The sequence below is a fragment of the Rhododendron vialii genome, chromosome 7a (assembly GCF_030253575.1).
Source record: "Rhododendron vialii isolate Sample 1 chromosome 7a, ASM3025357v1".
NCBI lineage: Eukaryota > Viridiplantae > Streptophyta > Magnoliopsida > Ericales > Ericaceae > Rhododendron > Rhododendron vialii.
Genome location: NC_080563.1, coordinates 19,480,627 through 19,503,573, shown reverse-complemented (window position 1 = coordinate 19,503,573; position 22,947 = coordinate 19,480,627). Strand labels below are relative to the sequence as shown.

General features: G+C 36.4%; 1 protein-coding gene and 1 long non-coding RNA gene across 4 annotated transcripts; one reads left to right on the top strand and one right to left on the bottom strand.

Annotated features, from left to right (window-relative positions):
• Positions 1-15,146: 15,146 nt before the first annotated feature.
• On the top strand, positions 15,147-20,681 carry LOC131334020 (pectin acetylesterase 8-like). Of its 3 annotated transcripts, none has more exons than XM_058368884.1 (13): positions 15,147-15,351; positions 15,797-15,928; positions 16,076-16,158; positions 17,528-17,657; positions 17,745-17,824; positions 17,980-18,066; positions 18,164-18,288; positions 18,387-18,447; positions 18,804-18,857; positions 18,937-19,014; positions 19,381-19,486; positions 19,939-20,084; positions 20,195-20,681. In XM_058368884.1, exons 2-13 carry the CDS (start codon positions 15,808-15,810, stop codon positions 20,342-20,344), a joined length of 1,221 nt encoding a protein of 406 aa, XP_058224867.1. In that variant the 5' UTR covers positions 15,147-15,351; positions 15,797-15,807; the 3' UTR covers positions 20,345-20,681. The 3 variants fall into 3 exon arrangements, with proteins under 3 accessions (XP_058224867.1, XP_058224869.1, XP_058224868.1); XM_058368886.1 differs by having other exon boundaries at positions 16,076-16,162; positions 17,532-17,657; XM_058368885.1 differs by lacking the exon at positions 15,147-15,351 and adding an exon at positions 15,451-15,489.
• Positions 20,267-22,869, bottom strand: LOC131334022 (uncharacterized). Its single transcript, XR_009202004.1, has 2 exons — positions 22,562-22,869; positions 20,267-22,529 (listed from the first exon to the last, which is right to left on the bottom strand). It is a non-coding gene; the product is annotated as an uncharacterized LOC131334022 (long non-coding RNA).
• Positions 22,870-22,947: the final 78 nt, after the last annotated feature.

The window sequence follows — 22,947 nt, the reverse complement described above, 5'->3', positions numbered from 1 at the left end:
AATCTATTTGATCTCTCTTGCGAAATGGTCTTTCGGAAGTAGAAACAATAACCATATAACTAGCTCGCTTGATTTATTTTAACTATGACTTTTCTTTTAATCAAATGTAACAACATATTACTTATACATTGCTCAACTATTTTGTTTGTTAAATCACAAATTTCCAACAAAGTAATTTAGTAATTTAATTTTTGTAATATTGTGGACTAGGAGGAAAAGAAAAAGAGGTAGAAAAAAATGAGTAATATAGAAAAGATGAGGTTGGGATTTGCATGGGAATTGAATTTAGGTAGAACAAAAATTGAGTAACAAATAAAAGATCAGGCAGCTGAGGGGCGTGGGAATTGAACTTGGGTCGCCCAAAACATGGCGTGGGAAATGAACTTGGGTCGCCCAAAACACTAACAGCATGAGCATCCAGTGGCCAGAGCACCAAGCAAATGCTTTGTAACGCCCCGAATTTTGGGAACGTTAAAAGGATAATTTCATTGAAAATTTAATGGAGTCTGGCTTAATATTATAGCATAATTCTCAAAAGAGTACTTTTATTCAACAAAAAGAGGGGTAAACTAGGGTTTCTATCTACTGCTCCGCTTCTTCTTCCATTCTGGCCAGCTCCTCGGCTCCAAAAGCTTCCAAGGTGTAGAGTTTACCCTGTTCGTCTATAAGATTTGACACATTATACCGGTGTCGCCACCAATATATAATATGTCAGGATCACCAAAGCTAACACCGTGAGCTACAAAAGCTCAATAGAATATCCCATACCCTCTAACCCTTAACTTACAAACAATCGATCACAACTTCAATGATTTTCACATAGTACATACTTATCTAACAAAACAGTTAACAATAACACATCCTTGTTTATTATCCAAACTAACGTTTGTGTCTTTGATTTTCCAAGTTTCTCCTACGTGACTTCTCGTAGACCGTGTCACCATTTCCCTCATTTCATAAACCATATTAACATTTCCAAAATTGTTTTAACACACCCAACCTTGGTTCCGCCGTTCCGGTCTCCCGAGTATCCTCACAATGGTTCCGCCGCACCGGGTTTCCATTAATTGGCACACAAAACACATACCACACAATGGGCTACCACGTCCGGCCACATTACGGTTTCCAAAATATTTCACCTTTCCAAAACACACCTTTTCATTAACCACACCCTAGGTGTCATGTTTTTACTTTCTCAATTTTTGTGTCTCGTTTTCATGCAACGACTCCGCGGTAGGACTTTTCACATATGTAATAATAAATCATTCATTGTAATCTTGAAACTAAACTAGCAAGATCATCCAACTCTATATTATTCTATCATGCTCATATCAAAATTTAAAGCATAACACCACATGTACGGACCATAGTTATGGATACCGTTTCGTACCGGCCGGTACGTACCGTTTTGACGAAGAACCGGTACCTTAACCCCCCAATTTCGTTCCGGTCTCAATACCGGCCGGTACCGGACTTTTCGGGAAATACCGGCCGGTATCGGGATACCGGCCTTTCCGGCCGAAATTTTGCAGAGTTTTTTTTTTTTTTTTTTTATACTTTTTCTGGTCCCAAAAAAACCAAAAAAAAAAAAAAAAAACATTTCAGGCCAAAAAAAATAAAGAAACGTTTTTAAAATTAAAAAAAAAACGTTTCAGGCCAAAAAAAAATAAAGAAACGTTTTTAAAAATTTTAGCAAAACACGGGCTTAACCATAGTACGTGCGCGAGGCTTAGATCCCGGATTTGCACCCCCCCTACGCACGAATAACCCGTGACGCGCACCCGGTTAATTGGTTTCCGAATCAGTTTTTCCAAATTGCCTTCGGCCACGGCACATTTTCCCGAGCGCGCGAGACCTTTTATTGGGTTCTCATTCACAAGTTCACTAGTGTGCAAAGTCATTTAAAGTGGAAAATAATTTTGTAACTAAGCAATGTGGGACTAGAGAATCTCTAGTTGAGATATTTCATGATGAATTGTATGATATGGGGGATTTTTTTGAATTATAATTACATATAATTATTATATATATTGTAGTTGCGGTAAATCTGAAACGGTACCCGGTACCTGACCGGTACCGGTACGTACCGTACCAGTAGGAAAATCGGTACCCTGTCCGAAACGGTATTCATAACTATGGTACGGACGCCTTTGAAGTGAAAATCACTTATGCTTTACAACAAGACAAGTAATACAAGCAATTCATGTATACATGCTCATAACCATCTAAAGATCAAAATACGAATACTTCTATCAACGATAAGTCTTATCTTTGAAAAACCGTTTTTTCTTCCTTTGTGGGAAATTCAAAACAACACTTGTTTACTAGAGTAAAAGTTGATTATTTCAACATGTTCATACTTCCATTAGCGAAAGTATGAGCATGTTGGATAACCTTATATACTTAAAGATAGGATATAAGAAGATTCTACGTTATACTTTTCAATATACGGTTCTATGTTATACGTAGAGTTTAGTGGACAAAGAGACTCTGCCTTTCTTCTTAGCGGTAGTGACGACTACGGAAGTAAGTTGGCGATCGGGCGGAGTAACTTTCTACGGTGAACTTTGGGTAGCTTCGAAAGAGAAAGGTTTCTCTTGAAACTAAATCTTGACTAAACTTTCTTAACTTTTGGATCGAGAGGGTGGTTGAACGGTGGTTTAGTGGCGGCTTAGGATGAGTTTCTTGAATAACTCAAGAAGAAACTCAAGAACAAGGAAGAACTAAGCAAGAACAAGTACGAACACAAGCTTCCTTAGAGAGAGAAGTTGGAGGATGAAGGTGTGAGTTGAATGCTTGGACAAGGGTCCTATTTATAGCCAAATTTGGCCCTCTCTCCCTCCCTCATGGTCGGCCTCCCTCCCTCTCTCTCTCTCTCTATCTCCCATGGATTTGCTTCATGGTCATGTCAAATCATGCTTGAAAGCCTTCCATGACTTGTCTTGTCCAATCCTTTTAGGCTTAAGGCTATAAACTAACTAGGATCTTAGGCTTTCTAGGTGAATCTAGGTGATTATAGCCTAGGTCTTACAAGTCTAGGGTAGGGTTTGATTAGGCTAAGGTATAGCCTTCCATGTATGGTCAATCCTAGTCTAGGTTTTGTAGTCAAAATCTAGGTTATTAAGAGCTAGGTCTAGGATGATTAAAGGCTAGAATTCTATGCTAAAATTTGGCTAGAAATTGGTTGTCAAGTCATAAATAGGCTAAAGATAGCTTGTGGAAGTGAACAAAACACATGCACACACCCCACCTCTCCCTCTCTCTCTCTCTCTCTCTCTCTCTCTCTCGTACTATGTACACACACACACACACACACATATATATATATATATATGTAAGTATATATGTATATATAAGTATCTAGGAAAGTAACCCTAGAATAATTAGGCTTAAGGCTATATCTCTAGGTTTGCATGCATGGCATGGCTAAGGTTGCTTCTTTTGGAAGCTAAATGATGATTACCCTCTTGGTATGACTTGTCTTGTCAAGTCAATACATTCATTGGCAATTTCTAATGTCTATTGTCCAATGGATAAAAATTTCCCTAATATTTGTTATCCAATGGTTAAAAAGGTAAGTAAGGTTGATATGACTAGGTTTACTTCTTTTAGAAGCCAAGTAATGGCTTCCTATGGTCCAAGATTTTTATATGACTTGTCTTGTCAAATCTAGGCTTTCATTGGCAAGACTAACTTCTATTACCCAGGGGATAAAAATTTCTCTAACAATTATTATATAATGGGTAAAAGAATAATGACGAGAAATAAGGTCTTGATGTGACCAGACATGATTAGGTCTAAGCAGGCTTATAAGGCTAAGGTAGGTCATGATTAAATGTTAAGCTTCCAAAAGTAATCATATGGACCAATGGTTAATAGTTTCCTAGAAAGTAAGTCTAAGGTCAAGTAGTCATGATTAAAGTAAGTTATGAGTGCTACTTTGGTAGTATCATGATTACTGTCTTTGTCCAATGGTTCTTAAATGCTAGGGAAAGGTAACTAAGTTAATTGATACTTAGGTTTGCTTAACTAAATGATTGGAAACAAAACCTATTACCAAAGGGTAAGAGTTTTCCTAACAACTATCGTTCAATGGGTAAAGAGAAAAGATACACTAGGAAAATGTAATGATGAGGAATAAAGTCAAGAATTGACTAGTCATGAAAGTGCAATGATTACATCCTTTGGTCCAAAAGGTTCAATTAGGGTTTGGATGGGTTCACAAGGCTTAAAGATGGTCAAAAAGGTCCATCTAGGGTTAGGAGATTGCAACTAGGTAATTTGGTAGTTCGGTTCCTCTAACTAATCGGTTGGAAACTAACTCTACTTGCCATATAGGACTTCTAGTCAATCAATAAAATTTAAAGGGCTTAAATCTAATTATGATGGATTATAGGGATTAAAAAAGAATTTTTAAAAGCAAATCCAAGTAATTAAAATAAAATTTAAATATTAAACGAAATTTTTATTTACCGAAAAATCAAGGTCGTTGCATGCTTTGTGCTAGAAATGGAAAACTTTTTTATATTTATACCTAACTTACAATTTTTTTGTTGGTTGCCCCAACCTGGGGGTTGCCGAAGCTTGAAGACTTGCGGGGCTTACCTCGGGATCTATCCTGTCAACGATACCTTTAAAAAGCGACTATAGTTCAACATATTTAATAAATACACAAAATGATTTTAATTAAGACATTGGAGGGAAAGTTGTTTTGAACAAGGAATGAAGGTGTATTTGAAAAATGACGATAGAATATATACAATACTGACATTCTCTAAATACACAAAATTATTGTAGTAATAATTTTTGGAGAGTGAACGCCACACTTAGTGTGGTTGGTTTGTTACTCTCTCTTCTTAGGGAGGGGTCCTGAATTCAAATCCTCATCCTCATGGAGGAGAGCTCGATTCCTGTTATAACTACTGAGAACTAACTCCTAACATCGTATTGTGTAAAAAAAAAAAGAAGATAGTAGAGTGTGCATGAATAACATGCTCTAAATACACTTTTTGGATAAGATATAAAACTTTTTATAAAATTTTGGGTCTCCAATATAGAGAAATGGAGAGAGTTGGGTTGGAGATGCTAATATGTGCTAAAAATGATGGAGTACATCAAAGTTTGAGAGTGGCTCCACCCGACACTTTTGTTCTGCTTCTGAATAAAGTCTGAGCAGTGTTGTCAATCCTCTAACGTATCGGACTGAGAGATTTTACAGTGCTGCTTGCCTGTAAAGCGGCGATCGGATTGTCCATTTCGATAATAGATAGCTCAGATAGATCAATCGGAGCTCGAAATAAATTCAAGCTGTCAGTATCAAAATGGATGGCCGAATCGGCTGCCCTACAACCCCTACAGTGCGGGCTACATAGCTGGATTTCCCATTACCAGTGGTAAAACAGAGCACATAGCTTGGTGATTCGTTTTGGCCAAAATATTGGCATTCGCAGTTAATATCAAGGTGTACAACCTGTACTAGGCCTATTCTCGAATCTCGGCCAATATAAAAATATTAGGAGTAGTATATTTATTTCGCTTGAACAAAAAAAAATGGATGATAATGCTAATTTGACGTTGGAACTAATTTTATGGAATGTCGAAGTGTTGGAATTTGTTTTAGTTTCTCTACTTCAAGTTCTGCAATTATACATAAATATATGATAGATATATAAAATGTTCATTGCTGTAATTCAAACGGGAACGAGATAAACATCGATACCAATTATACATACCGTCTAAGTAAAGAAAATGGTTCACTCTTCAGTTAGGAGATTTACATATTGATTCCTAAGCCCCTTATCGATGGCCAAACTTCTGAGTAATATTTTTCATTTGATCACTTCGAAATCTTGATTTTTACTTTGGTCCCCTTAAATTTGAATATATTTCCCCATCATCCGTCCAATGTCAAAATAATTTTATATTTGTCCCTCTCTTTGATAAATTCTTGCTTGTCCCACTGCTTGAATGGTCCTAACCTTTGATTGCCACATATTTTTTTGCTTGTAACAACCTTCATTTAATTCTTTACACACGATAACAACACACCAATTCATTTGGCTTTGGCAAAAAGTCAACTTGGTTTTTTAGTTTGTCATTATTTAATTTTTTTCACAAGTACCAATTTTGCATCAAATTTTTGTGGATTATTGGTTCATCTTAAAAAAGTAAAAAATTATGATTTTTATCCTAATATTTTTTGAAATATCCAAAGAAACCCAAAAGCCCAACTTTTAGGGCTTCTTCTTAGATATTTACAAAAATAAATTGGGTAAAAGTCAAAATTTTTAACTTTTCCGATTTTCCTTGTCGAGACGAACCATAACGAAAAAATAAAAAATAAAAATGCAAGTTGGTTTTTTAAGAGAAAGTACCCACAGCGGTTAATAGGAGTAAAAATCACATGTTTTTTTTATCATCAAAAAATTAAAAACTCATGTTTGATACGCGAAAAATAGATGGCTATATTTGACCTCACTAAATTACTGTACAGTCTCATTTTATGATTGAGAGTGAGAACATTTCTGGAATTGACATAGACGTGTTGCCTGTTGCTGGTAGCTAGAATCGAATGATTGTTCAAGTAAACATCTGAAAACTATGCGAATATGGTAAATTTCGGTAGTGTGATTACCATCTACCTTGGTAGAAAAAAGAGAAAAAAAAGAAAGTGATGGACTACCAAAACCATGTCATTTTCATCTTTTTAATGGTGAACTGGTGAGCAATAATTGGATTTGAGAGCAACATCTATGGCCTTCAGTCTTCAATGCATCAATCAAAGCCAACATCATGGAGCAAAAAAGAAAGACTAGTTTTGTGCTTTGTTTGGTTTGCTTTTTGAAAAAAGAGAGAGAGAGATTAGTTTTGGCTATTTGAGTGGTAATGATCAACACATTATCCACCCTATTGGATGGACTGGGAGTGGACAGAACATCCTTGAGCATAGGACACTAATCTTAGTGGTTTTTTTTAATTTATTTATCCAAATGCACTCTTTTTTGTTTTTGTTTTGTAGTAATGTGAAATTACATGACTACCCTTTTCATGTGTGAAGGAAAAAATGTAAGAAGGGTAGTTTTGTAATTCTACATGAATGACGACAAAAAATGAAGTGCACTTGAACAAAAGAGGAGTGTGAAAATAAATTTCCTTTTTTTTTTTTACCTAAGTAAAATGGTGGGTTACTCACAGATGCAAAACCCAATGAAATCGATTACGTGGGCCAAGGCCCCTTTGGATTATAGTTTTCTCTCAATTGTATTAGATTTGGGTCAAATCTCTTGATTAATCATTCGTATCGACTAGAAGAATTAAAAAAGTATGAAAATATATACAAAAGTTGAAAAAAATCACTAAAGGCAAAAGAAAGTTCAGAAAAGACGAAAAAAATAGTATTTTAGAGTTGTCTACGCCGTTTTATGCGATTTTTTTCAACTTTAGTCTACATTTTTATATTCTTCTAATTAATTCTCTCGTTGAGACGAACGATGTGATATGAAATTTATCCCAAAAACTAAACGGAACAAAATGCAACTGAAAATTAAATAATACAGTCTGTATTTCACAAGAGTCTGATATCTTCGTAACGCTCTAGACACGGTCCTAAAGTGTTGTAGTAGGAACTTGAACCTTCCCTCGATCATGTGGACAAATGACCTAAGAGCGGCCTTCATTTTGGTACTGTGTTTTTTGAAGGTCGAATTTAATTGTTAATATTTGTATCGATGACAATTTCGCCATTTTAGCCTACTTTCGTTTTATTAATTAATTTGTATCATATAATATTAAGAATAGAAGTCTTAATAAGTATTTGTTAGCAAATGCAATGTGTCAATTGTTGTTGTGATGTTGATGATAAATATTATTCACAAGAAGTAAATTTTAACTAATGTGTGTATACCTTGTTTTTTTCTTCCTAATAATACTGTTTTATTGAAAATTTATAAAAAGTAAATGAATAATTACCAATTTTCTATAACAATAAGAAAAATATTTTATGAAAGTTATCACTTTTTTACGTAATTATTGTCATAAGAGGTCATCTGAAAATTAGAAATCATACTCTAAATTTTAGGTTCTCTACTACACAATGTCTCACGAAAAGAAAAAAAATGCATAGTAAACATAGTTTAAAATGGTGTAATTCACGATTTTTTACTTGTCCATTTGTGTGTAAAGGATGATTTTAATAAATGTAAATGGTTCTTTTAGCTGTAAATTGTCATAAGTTTTGTCAAATGGTATATAAAGTTAATTTTAATGGTACGTAAAATGATGAATTTAGAGAAGAAAAAACCCACCTGTTCATGCAACACAACCTCCCTATAGAGACCCGTAAATTATTATAATTTTGGTAATCTTTAATATGTGAAAGAAACGTATTATTAATAAAGCTGTACGTTTGTTTGTAGGGGTGTACGGGTATACGTCTACTATTATGTGTCGAACACTTGGAGAATAGTAAAATGTGAGTTTTGATGTTGAAATAATGTTTGAAAGTGTTGGTAACAATTGGGGTTTGATTTGTTGACCGTTGAAAAATTTTCATTTTTCTGCCCAGCCAGTATAGGTATTGCATTTTTTCAGTATAGGTACCCAGTGTCCAGAGCTGGAGAAATTTGACTTTTGAAGGTTACAGTACAGGTACTGAATTTTTAAGTACCGGTACCCGCTGTCGTTTTTCAGAAAATTTAGGACGCTTTTTGGACCACTATAAATACACCCATTTACCATTTTTCACACCCAAACCCACGAATTAATCCTAGAAACACCCCTTCTCACCCACCCCACTCCAATCTCACTCAAAACTCTTGATTTCAACTTTAAATCTTCAAGATCCAAGAGATTCCTATCTCAAACTAGCTTGAATCTTACATTTGGTGGTCAATGGGTAAGTTTTGTGTTCTTGTTCTCACTCCTTGACCCTCTATCATGTTTTTCCCTCTCTCCTCTTAATTACTTGTTGATCATTGCTTGTTTATCTTGTTTTTGGGTTGTATCGTCTCTAGATCTTGTAGAAAAGCTTGGGTGAAGTTTATTTTTGGTGGATTCAAGCTCATAGCATTTGGTGTACTTAGTGTTTTGCTCAAAATCCGTTGTGGTAGGGATTTCTTACTCTTGTTATATGTTTATGTGATGTTTATGTACCTAGATCATGCTTTATTTCGTACTTGAGGTTGAGTTTTATATTTTGGTCGAATCTAGAAATTCTGCCCGTTTTTGAGTTTCAGCCCAACTTTAAACAGTCATAACTTCTTCGTCCGATGTCCGTTTCAAGCAAATTTTATATCGATTCGAAGGTCTTGAAGTCAGCTTTCATTTGCTGCTAAAATCACCTAAAAACTCTTAGTATACAGAAAGTTATGACCATCTGAGTAGAGGTGTGTCGGTCAGTCAATGTCGGTTGGTTATTCCTAAGATTGTTTCATTCCGTGTTATGACTCCCTATATGATTAGAACATGTTTAAGTCACTATCGAGTATGATTTCTTGTGTCCTAATGGCTCGTTATTCGATCTTGTCTCTTGGCACTCGTTAAAGTATAATATTAGTGTCGTTGGGTAGGGAATGTACCATAAGGTTGATAGGAGTACCGTGGATGATAAGGGGTAATGTGGTGAGTGTTATGGGTGGACATGAGCTTGTCTAGTGATCCAATGAGTAGTATTGTGACTCGTATCCTCGTGCCTCGTCTTGTTGAGCTCCCTAGATTCCTTTGGCACTCATTCTATAAGATTTTCATTTAGAACCTAGTTATGTGTCGTGCAGTCGTTGTGGGTTCGGTACGTGACGTAGGGCGTCGTGATAGACTTAGAGGAATGACGCGGACTTAAAGTATTTATCAATGTATAATGGAGTATGCTTATGAGTTTGTAATACATTGTGGATGATGTATGATCGAATGTGAACTTGGAAAATGATGTTTGCTTATATACGGATTGATAATGCTTTTATGTTTACGTGAGTTGTAAATTCTGAATTAAGGGGCCTGCAACGCAAGGTGTGGTAATGCGGAAACCTAGGTGGATAGAATTCAATGTGACGCAAGGGGTGGTAATACAGTTGAATGTCTCGCATGATGAAGAGAATTTTGATTGACTTCAGAAGTCTATGTTGATGTTTGGATTGTTTGTTGCTTGGGATTGAGGTTGTCGAAAAAGTGAATGAAAGATTGGTTTTATCAAGGTTTTATTAAAGAAAGAAATTTGGATTTTGAAAAGAGGATTTTTATCAAAAATCCTCTAGTATTCTTGAGCGAATCAACGGATCCGGTATTTGGGCACAAATCAATGGACTCCGGTATTCAAGCTCGAATCAACGGAGTTTGACCTGTAATGGTCTTGAGTTTTCTCTAAATTGTTTTGGAAATCAAAAAGTAAAGTTTTATGAAATGAGGTTCTATGGTAAATGGTATGAGTTTAAATGTTACTTCTAGTTGACATATGAATGGTTAGGGACATCTGTAGGATGTCCAGGATTCTCCAGTCTTAGTCCATTTGTTCGTAGTGGTAGTTCTTGTATTTCACGTTCATTTGTTGGAATTCATTCACTCTGGTTGCATGCTTTATTGCATTTTCATATAACTTGAGTATAGATTTCTCTACTGGGCTAGTGAACTCAACCTATTATCAATTTCAGGTACATCTCAAGAATCTTGACGTAGAGTGCATAGTGTGCATGCTTGGCCTCATATCTTTTCGAAAGCCGTCATTGAGAAGTGCTTCAATTATCTTTTGTTTGATCTCTTGAAAAGATAGAATTGTAAATTTATTTGGACCATTTTTGGGTACTATCTATATTATGCGAAATTCTTTTATTGAAAAGAATTATTTATTTATGTTGAAAATCAAGGGTGTGACACTCCCTTTTCAATAACATGGTCCATATTTCATGGGACATCAATACCCAAAACCACCTTTGAGTGTCATATAAAAATCCTTCATTGGGGTTGAAATAAGTGCATTAGCATCTTGGTTCCTACAAAACAGAAAAACTTCTTTACAGCTGTTACCGTAAATAGGCGTTTAATCGCGCATGTCCAAAAGTATTTTAGACGGTCCGGATTGAAAATACATCTCAACCATTGATTGAGCGAATGAATGGGTGAGATTGCACAGAACTGCGACGAGATTAAGTTTCGCTCCTACAAAAACCTAACTACTTTACTTTTCCATTTCAAAATCCAAATAATCGAATGAGGTACGTACTTGTGTGCCCTAGTTTTTTCCTTAGGGAGGTGCATGCTTGGAACTTTGTCCTTAAAATTGTTGTACGGAAAAGGCGGCAGATCACTAGAATTCGATTACGGAAAGTCTATGGTTACATACATTCATGTGTACACTACATACATACACACTTTAATTAGATCTATCTTGGGTTTTAAAAAAAAAAATGATCCGAACCGCTCATTTTGTTCAAAATGAAGTAGTTGGTTTACAGTCCTTGTAAAAAATTAACTCAACTCGATATCGGTAAAGACGTTTATGAAACATCCAATTTTGCTTTAGAATTCAGGCATGGGTTCTGTAGCAAAAGTGTATGTTTCATAAACGCCTTTACCGATATCGGATTGAGTTAATTTTTTACAAAGATCGTGAACAAACTATTTTGAACAAAATGAGCGGCTCGAATCTTTTTTGTAGAACTCGAGACGGGTTTAAAATGCGTACGTACACGGTGTATGTACATAAGTGTATGTACCTATAGCAGCACTATAGGTACATTCTCCCTGAGAAGGCTAAGTGTCTGTTTGGAAGTTGTGAAAAAAAAGAAGAAAGTTTACTGTTTGTTCTTCCCTATTTTTTCTTTTTTCTTCTCTTTTTCCATTGCCAACAAACAAGATCTTCTTTTCTTTTTTCTTTCCACAACTTCCATACACACCCTAAGAACCTATAAGACAATAGCGACAACTTTGGTCATTGCATCCGGCCAACCCCATAATTTCAGAAATTGGACCCACCAGTCTTCATGGATCGATGTGGTAGAATCGAATGGAAAACAATGGTTTTGCTGTGCTTATATATGTTCCCAATGAATATCTCCACCAATAAAGAAAGGCATTCGATCGATCGAGGGTTTTTTTTTTTGATCGATCGAGGTTGGTCTTTCAAAAATAGAGAAAGAAGGTACTAATTAAATATATATGCGCAGGTTTGAAAAGAACATTTAGATTATAGTATTTTCGTAAAAGCAAATCTCTGTGATTTTGCTTCTACATTGATGATGATCAGTAATTTTGAAACTATACGGCATGTAGTAGGTAACAAATTTTCACAAATAATATATACTATAACTAAGAGTTTCGTATATATATATATATATTTTCTTCTTCTTCTTCTTAAGAATCATTCTTTTTGCAAGAAAAGTTATAAATTACAGAATTCATATGTTGAGGACGGTGTGATCGAAACCCTTGTAGAATCGTTTCTAACTTCTTGTTTTGGTTTACTCTCTCTGTCCCAAATTTTTTGTCTCTCTGATTTCTTTAACCGGATAAAAAATTGATTATATTTTCCAGTTGATGATACTTTTTATATGATATATGGATTTTTTTTTAATACGGAAGGAGGATGATAGATTTTGTTTGATAGATCTCAATTAGTTATTTAAAACATTATTTTTAAAATCACCTAAAAGGTTGTAGATAATTATAAGATATAATTAATTGAAAAATTGTACGAACTCTAAAAAAGAACTAATAAATTAGGACGGAGAGAATATTTGCTGATGTTTTTTTTTTTGGTATATTGGGACCATAATTGTAAATTGTGGCAACATGAAAGTTGATACTTGATACTACTTGATTAGTACATAACAATCTTTAGTTTATAGGTATTCAATATATTAACATTTCTGACCTACATATAAAAACTAAAAAATCATAACTGTCAAAATGCTTCAAAGACTCGTAAAGGAGCATAACAAAATTCGGTCTCGTTTGATTAGCGGATTAACTGCCTGGGATAAGACAAATTGTATCTAATCTAAAGTTATTCCACATTTGGTTTCCGAAATGACTATCAAGATTATTAATCTCAGTATTAATTTTATTCTTATATGAGGGGTACTATATTAATCCCAAGACTGTTAATTCCATTTTTTTCAGTTCGCGAGTGAATTGCTTCGACGAACCACCTAAGGTACCCCTCGTGATACTCTAGCCCGGCCCTTTCACCAAACACTGCGGTAGATACTGGAGCATCAGGCCGCGGCCGTGAATAATTAACTTCCGGTTGATGGGAGGGTGCCATGCAAACGGAAACGGTGAACAGTTACCCCCGCAACACATTCAATGGGATTTCCACTCTCCATTTAAACAAATCACCGACGTACGTCCTTGTTTTCTTCAGATTTGGGACCACCCAAAACGTTGCGTATGACCCTACTACCCCTTCAAGCATTCGCCCTTTCCATTTGAATTTTTTGATTTTTTTAACCGTTCAAAAGATCTCTTTGAAAAACTATCAAATAAGGTTTATATTGTACAAAAAAATTATTTCGATAACTACATTATTTTTAAGCTTAAAAATTATACGTGATTTCGTAGGAGACTAACTTTACAGAACAGAGAAATGCTCTTAAAAAAGATGTTACGTTCCATTTTAGGCCTCCACCACTAAACATTCATGAACGCGGAGCCCAAATAGGACAGCTCGGTGCTCCGATAGCAATCAATAATCACTTGAGCGACGCTCTGCCACCTGTCATTCATTTATTGCAGATTGAAGGAATGAACGCGTAAATGGATAGGGTGCTCTCTCTCTCTCTCTCGCTATTTTGGTGTGGTGCTTTTACTGGGGGAGAATGATACCCCCACTGCGGTTTCCCCACCGAACCGCCAACCGCATGCACGTCAAGCCCACTCCGGCCATCGGACGGCCGATCTGATCCGTCCAAAAATTCTATAAAAAAAAATCGAATAGGTTCATGAGAAAATCAACGGCATCCGACATGTATAAGTGCTCGATCCGAACTTCCACAATCAGAGATCCGAGCTGTTAAAAGATGGAAGATTGGTTCGAGCACTTACACACGTCGGATGCCGTTGATTATGGCGAGGACCCACTCGGTTTTTTTTTTAGAATTTTTGGACGGATCGGATCGACCGTCTGGTGGCCGGAGTGGGCCCGATGTGCGTGCGATCGGCGGTTCAGTGGGGGAACCGCGGCGGGAGTATCATTCTCCTTTACGGGGTTCCAATGTGTCGGTCGGCCTTTAAGTTATTGCCCTGTTTTTTGACAGTTTCAAAATTGATTTTTTTTCACTACCAGAAAACCTACTTCTTTTCGGATATTAGTAAGATAGTGATAGAAAATGAAAGAATTTTTTTTTTATTTTGCATTATTTTTATTGATATGAAAATCTTTCTTTGCTGATAAAAAAAAATGTCTTAAAAAGTGATAGAAAATGAACTTTCACATACAACCCGCTAAAGTATGAAAGTTTGCTTTATTTTTTCTCACAAAATGTGCAGGAAAATTTTATTTTCTCAAAAAAATCAATAATAATTATTCTAACTTCCTTTTTTATCCTCTTCCCTCCACCTTTTCTCTTCTAATTTCGGCAATTTTATTCCCTCCAAACAAAGATAACTTATTTTTTCTATTATTTTCTTGGAAAACTTCTATTCTAATCAAATGGATATGAGAAAAAAAATTTTTTGTTACTTTCACTTCACTTTCTATCATTTTCACTTTTCATTTTATTTTTCTCGTTAATCAAACGGGTCCTTCAACTTCTTTTTTATATAAAAAAAACTGTTCGTTTTCAACTTCTGATCTAGATTTTCTTTAACATTTTTCCATTTTTGTTTCGATGATAAAATCCGAAAATATTATTCACTTTTAGAAAGTCCACTGAAGAAACAAGAGAGCCATAATTTTGCACTTATCTTTTTTGCTTTCTTTGGCTTTAATGAATTCTTTTTTTCTTCATATTTGGTCATATCCGGTTTGACTTTTTTATTCATCTCATCTAGCTAACTCAAATCTGGAAGCAAAGTAAATAAATCTGACCAAAAACAATAAAAAAAATTCCTCTTTCGTTTTCTCTAATTTAAAACTATCCCGAACAGAACCATAAAAAACTAATCATTCATTCCCATCCTCACGTATATAAGCAGAGACATTTCCCTGTCCAAACCACTCCTTCTTGCTCACTGTTAGGACTGGGGACTCCAGGTCCTGATAGTATTGTTCGCCATTACTTGGGATTGATTTCTCAAGCTTTTAAAGAGTTACAAAATCAAAATACTGAACTGGGGTTCGATTCGGATTTTATCAAAAAGGAATAAGATTCCCCCTCTCAGTCTCTCTCTCTCTCTCTCTCTCTCTCTCTCTTCCCGTTTCAGGTACCTTGTGAGCACTTGGGTCGAATCTGCTTATGCTTTACAGCCAAATATCGTGATGAAAACTGCTTGCTTTTCGTATTATACCTTCTCACATAAGCAAAAACATTCTAATTTGCTCGTATTACATCTTGCACACAGGTTTTGAGCGTATTATGTGTATTTTATTATATACTTGTTTGTATATGTTGGTATATGCTCTGAACTTTTGTCTAGCTCTCTGTTTATTGCCGTCTTTTGTTTTTCAGATCAGAAAGCTTACGCACACATCTTTAACATACAACTCCGGAGACAGTGGTGTCTAGAACCGTTCGATGCATGTGGATCCGCGTGCATCGAATGGAGCTGAACAGAGTCATGTCTGGAGTTGGGTTTGAAAGGAATGTGCATAGCATTGCTCTTTTCAGATTGGGTTTGTGATTTTCCTTTTGTTGGTGTCTATTGATAGGGTTGTACGGAATGAGCAATATCAGATTAGGCCAATGGCTATATGCACTAGTTGGTGTACTATTGTTGGTGAAAACACAAGGCATCAACGTTGGAATAACTTATGTTCAGAATGCTGTTGCGAAAGGGGCAGGTGAATTTTTTGTTTGTCTCTCAATAAGAACTTAAATTTACACTTTCTAATTTTCTCTCTTCAATTTTTTGATAATTGGAAGTCCGAACCAGTTTGTGCACATTTTGACTAATTTACAAAGGCCCGTTCAACTGTGTTGTTGTGCAGTTTGTTTGGACGGGAGTCCGCCGGCGTACCATTTTGATAAGGGATTTGGAACAGGGATTAACAATTGGTTGGTTCATATTGAGGTGGGTACAATTTGCTTTTACTTACACGGTCTATTAGTTTTTAACAAGATGATTGGCATGGATATGAGAAATGGTTTTTTTTTTAATCAAGAAGTAAGAAATGTTCGGATCTCTATACTGGCAAAGGACTCAGGTCCTATACAGTGTGCCTCCCATCAAGTCCGGTCTAGTTTTGATTTTTGTGGATCCATCTTGGGCTCACAACAATGATCGGAACGGTTCATTGTGTAGAGCTCATCAAGTTCATTGCGTATGAGAGTAATCATGTTATGTGGATACTACTAAACAATGACCTATCAGTTCACATCAGTTCACATTTAGCTTGAAACAAATTAGTGTGAATCGATTTGCACAATGCATTTGTTTCAAGATAATTGGACCCATTTCTTTCAAGATAAATGTGATCTGATAAGTCATTGATCGGTATCCACTTAACATTATTTTTCTTGAACCGAAAGAGCTTGATAAAATGAACTGTTCCAGTTATTGTTGTGATTTCGGAAGGAGCCCACCACAAGAATCAAAACTGGACCCGACTGGATGGGATGGGAGGTAAAACTGGACAGGACCTCGGTCCACTGGCAAATGGTTGTAACTTGTAAAAAACACGGTTTCTTCGGTTGAAAAATGATAAATTATTTGAGTTTAATGATTGCAATTATGTGATTAGGTGCTCAAATAGCTAGTCTTGACACTTTCCTCTATGTTCGTGTCGTGTGGGACTTGGGGGTTGGGGGGGGGGGGGGGGAGCGTGGTGTGACCACCTGTCATGGGCCGAAATTGGGCCCATTAGTGTAATCCAAACTACTCATTTTGTTCTGACTCATCGATAATCTTGTAGGAAATAAAGTTTATTGGATATCGATACCCATATGAACTGAACAAGTCCTTTTTTTCGAAATTTTTTGATACATGATTTGGACTTTGGGGAATAAACTTTAAGGGAACATCAATCAATCATGTAACTACTGATATCTGGTCAATGTCATTTTTATTCAAGTCTACATACTCAACGAGCCGAATAGAAAGAGATTCAGGTCAAACAATGTGTCCGGGATGAGCTCAGGATGGTGCTCACAATCTCAACAGCTCGTTATGTTTTCGGCCCCATAGTCTGTTGGGGTACCACCGCTCTAGAAACTGACTAAGCTAGCATGATGTCAAATGTCATACAAGACATAAGCGAAGTATTTCCTAAGGCCAATTGGGTTTGGGAGAGATGGTGGAACTCAGTCCGACAAGAGCTCTAAGATCCAAAATGCCACAGACTCGAGTTGCGAGACTGTCATCGTACAAAATCTATGATGGGTCGATGCATATTTCTCTTACAAGTATGAGCTAACAATACTGGCCGGATATGTATTTTCAGGGAGGAGGATGGTGTAATAATGTCACTACTTGCCTTGCTCGAAAGAACACTCGTCTTGGTTCATCTAAGCAAATGGCTACAGAGATTGTTTTCTCTGGGATTCTGAGCAGCTTGCAAAAGTTTAATCCAGGTTCTCCAAGATTTCATGTTTCCCTCCAAAATCAAATAATTACAAGTTTTTTCCTTATAATGGGATAATTCTCTTTTCATTATCCAGACTTCTACAATTGGAATAGGATCAAGGTTAGGTACTGTGATGGTGCATCATTCACAGGCGACGTGGAAGCAGTCAATCCTGTGAGTTAGGAATCAGAATCTGTAGCTTTCATTTGGTTGACGGATTTCAAAAACCCATTGTCATGAGAGTAACAGGAAGCATTTTTTTTCAAGATTTGGTGTAAATACTATTTTTGTGAGTTTCTAACTATATGTGATATGTCTATTGTTGCTAGACTACTAATCTTCACTTCAGAGGTGCAAGGGTTTTTGTTGCCATTATCGAGGATCTATTAGCAAAAGGAATGAAGAATGCTGAAAATGTATGGTCCATACATTTACTATGATCTAATGCAATACACGTTGTCTCCCTTTCCCTCCTCCATTCTTAGTCTGAATAGCATCTGTCTTTCGGAACAGGCTATGCTCTCAGGCTGTTCAGCTGGGGGATTGACTTCCATACTGCATTGTGACAACTTCCGAGCTCTCGTGCCTATGGGCACCAAAGTAAAATGCCTCTCGGATGCTGGTTATTTTATCAACACGTAAGCTCTTAAATTTGACTTGCCGTAATTTTATAGTCAAGAATTGATCATTTTGAAATGGGTTTTATATAACTAGATTCCATTGTGCTGCATAACAGGAAGGATGTTTCTGGGGCGCTACACATTGAAGGATTCTACAACGAAGTAGTTACCACACACGTACCCTCTCTCTCTCTCTCTCTCTCTCTCTCTCTCTCTCTCTCTCTCTCTCTCTCTCTCTCTCTCTCTCTCTCTCTCTCTGTTTGCGCGCACGCGCTCGTGTGTGTCTCTCTCACACACACCCCCCAAATTGTTACCGTCCACAGCATGTATGTGTTTTGCATGCCTTTATCTTGCTTTATTTTTGTTCACGTTTAAGGATCGCACATAGAACAAATCCATATAATAGCTTGTGATCTTTTTCTTCATCTCTGCGAAGGGGACGTTTTCATGATTAAGTTAGAGTTTTCCTCCCTCTATGTATGAGATGTGAGTTCAGGACTTCAGGTTCTAAGTTTTACTTATCTCTGCTGCAGGGATCGGCAAAATATCTACCATTGTCATGCACTTCGAATAAGAGACCTGGTTTGGTAAGAGTTATGTCAATGTTTTTTATCCCCCTTCCCCATTTTCTTCTCAATCATATTAACCATCCACTCCGTGTTGCAGTGTTTTTTCCCCCAAAACATGGCGCAGCAAATTCGAACTCCACTTTTTATTGTGAATGCAGCCTATGATTCATGGCAGGTTAGCACACTCCTATGAATCAAGAAAAAGCTCAAATTTATGCTGTTGGTTTCTGTTATTTGTGTAACTTCCATCTCCAATACTGCTGTTACTGCAAATATTGTGGAGAACCGGACTGTCATTATTCAAATTAAACGTATGGCCCAACAAAAGAGAAGAACCAAAAACGAAAAAAAGTCCAAGACTTAAACTTCATTTATTTCAACTTTTCAAAACTGTGAAGGTCACGCCGTAGCCTCTGAGAATTTCAAGATACCTTTAAGTAGTTGCAAAATGCATAAGGAACAGACTTGTGAATCTGGTATATTTTCCTTATTACGGCTTGCTTTTTTCATACTATATCATTGATTTTCTATATTTGTTCAGATAAAGAACATCTTGGCACCAGGTGTTGCTGATCCCCATGGCACCTGGCATAACTGCAAGCTCGATATAACCAAGTGTTCATCTACTCAAATCCAAACCATGCAAGGTTACTACCATAAGCTCTTTAGTGCACCTTGCTCTGGCTATTGTTCCATAAGTTAGAAATTTCGTACATTTCTTTCTCCTAACATTTCTATGACTCAAGCGTATAGTTTCCCGTGATACATTTCCTGAGGCCTTCGGGAAAAAAATGAGGGGAGCTTGACATCCTATATAACCTTTCGGTTTTGAATCTTGGATTTGTAGAGGCTTTTGTGAATGAAAAAGATATGGCAATGGATTCAAATTCATTAATTTTCTTTCCCTATCTAATCATCAAGAATCTCTAACCTTGATCTTTCCCTACACGTGCCCAAGATCCATTCTCCACATTTTTGCCGTGCCTTGATTTTGTTCAGGGGTACTTGCCTGATCTGAAAGAGCCCATTTGGTAATTTTATTGCCTTTGACAAAAGTTCATGAATTTCACTTACATTTTTTTTTGTCCTGAATTTCCAGAATTCAGGTTGGCATTTTTAAGTGCATTGACAGGACTGGGAAGTTCTTCATCTAGAGGCATGTTTATCAACTCTTGCTATGCCCACTGCCAAACTGAAATGCAGGAGACATGGCTGAGGGCTGACTCTCCAGTACTCGGAGGAGTTGTAAGAAACTGCTTTTAACCATCATGCTTATCATCTTTTGTTTCATTCTTACCAGTTTTTCATACATAAATGGAATTTCTGACTTCTTTGAAATATAACATATTTTGCAGACAATTGCAAAGGCAGTTGGCGACTGGTACTATGACCGGAGCCCGTTCCAGAAGATCGATTGCCCTTATCCTTGTGACAAAAGTTGCCACAATAGGATTTTTGATCCAAATGAGCTACCCATTAATCTAGATATTTATACTATCAAGTAGCCATTCTTTGGCCAATTCTTATTGATAGAATAAGCAACCACAATCATTTATCAAGTCATCAAAATAAGAGAAAGATCGCCAGTGCACCAAACCTTGTGCTTGGTGTTCAGATTATTCTTATTTATAGTGAACGCTATTTCATCAAGCACTAAACCTTTGTGCTTGGGTATTCATACACATATTTATGTGGACAATTCCTCACTAAATAAAGTATTCAGTCTTATTGCTGTTGGAGAATCATTGAACTGTAGAATCATATCTTTCCTGGATTTCCCTTTGATGTACTTGTATTTTTTGAGACACTAGTGAAGACTATTGGAAACTACTCCATTGTTGACATGTGTTTCTCAGTTGATTTTACCATATTCGTTCGACCTTCAGTATTGGGAATCAAGATGTAACCAAGCTCTATTGTGTGGAGGGTTGGGGATGGGATCTGATTCTGTTCTCTCATTCTCTATCTATGTTTTCATGGGTTGTATGTAAACCTAAATATTTTTCGGTGAACTGATGAGAGATATGCTTTGACTTACAAAGAGTATCTCCAATAGTATTCCATACTTGTAGTAGAAAAGTGCTTGATATCAGGTTTTTAAGAGCCTTCATGTTATCATTACTAAACGTAGTGCGAGACTAAAAATTCACATTAACACCGGAAGTATAGATATTGACAAAGTAAATTCATTTCTTCAATGCTCCTTTGCCAAAGAGTGTGGAGAGCATCTCCTCTCGGTTTAGATTTTGACGTGGGAGATGCAATTCCAGTGGGCCAATGGTTTGCAATATGGATCAAGGAGGCCCCAAGTGAAGAAGTAATATGGGATTCTGTTTGCTTAATGTGGACCATTTGGTGTATGAGGAGTGATGTGTTGTTTCAGACGGGGGGCAAAATGATGTAGATGAAGCATTAATCCGTCCACTTTGATGGGTTGAGAAGCAAAATGATCAAGGACAAGCTGGAGGCACCGAAGGTCGATAGGCGGGCCTGAGGTGGATAAGATTGACAAGCAAGGGTGGTGGTAGTTGTGGGGCTGGGTCAAGAAAGAGTGTTTCACAGTAGGAGGTCTCAATGCAGGAGATGTGAGATTGAAGCCAGGTGTTTTGGTCACAGATGGAGCATAAGTAATGGGATTGAAGCAGTGAACATTTGCACAGATTGCATGGTTTTTGTTCAGGGTCTGAGTGACCGCGTCGTTCCGCGTCAAAAATATATTTATAAAGCCTTGAAATTAACTACTACTCCGTAGAATAATGGTCAAAACCGAGTATCGTTCCGACGGAGACAGTATGGCTGAGTTACGACAAATTCGATTAATTTTAGATTAATTCGGGCAAAAGAAGTTTGGTTGTTTGAATTTGGAGAATTTATTAAACTAAGAGAAATAATTAAATGAAAAGTTTGTAACGATTGGAGAGAAAAATCTAGGGTTCGAATCCACCTCGACCTCGTAACTCCAACATGCATAGGCGAGATTAATTATTCGAATTAGAAGGGATTATTATTAGGGCTTGCAAACCATAGCAATAATCATCTAGAAAATATATTGGGTTGTTAAAAGGCATAAATTATCTCATAGCACGGACTGTCTCAAAAGTACGGTCTAGCCGCCTAATGGCATGGCCCGTCTTACGAGTATAATCTATCTCAGAACTCCAACCACAATCAATGAAAACCATTGTATAACTTGTATTTGAAAGCATGCATACAAATACTCAATAGATTAAAACCATAGTTGTCAGAATCGTACGATTCACAATTCGTATTGTACGATTCGGTGGGTAATCAATACGAATAGGCTGCCGAATCGGAAATAGCTGAGAATCGTAAGTGAATCGGTGATTTACAATTCGTATCGTACGATTCGATACGATTCGGTGGGTAATCGATACGAATAGGCTGCCGAATCGGAAATAGCTGAGAATCGTAAGTGAATCAGTGAATCGTTTGATTCACTTAAAATTTCCGAAATTCATTTTTTACTCTTGTTTTGCTTCTTTTGTTGTTTGAAAAGGGTTCAAATATTTTTTTAAGGTCTAGTATTGTTATATGTCATCTTTTGTCTATGTTATATGGATAGATAATAAGAAAAAGAAATTTATTACGAGAGTGAATCGAAAATGAGGAAGATAAATGGAATATAACAACCCTATAGACCTTCTAAGGGTTTGTTTTGTACTTATAACTCTTTCGTACAAAAAGAACCATAAGTATAACACTTTCGTACAAAAAGAACCATAAGTAGGCTTTACGAATCATCATCTCTTGGTAGTTGCAATAGAAGCAACTTACCTAATATTTCACGTTATTATCAAATCATCATTTAGAAGAAAGTATTTATTGATTTAGGCCTAAATCTTTCATTTGTAGTATATATGGTTGTTACCCTAATCAATAAGCATAGGTTTCTATGCATTATAGAAGTCATGACCGAATCAGAGCGATTCACGATTCGATTCGATTCGATTCACAATTCGAAAAATGACCATTTCGATTCTCGATTTGATTCATGATTTGACAACTATGATTAAAACCATCAAAATCATTCCATTCAATTGAAACGGAAAGGGTTCTTAGTTATACAATCGATCCGAATAATAAACCT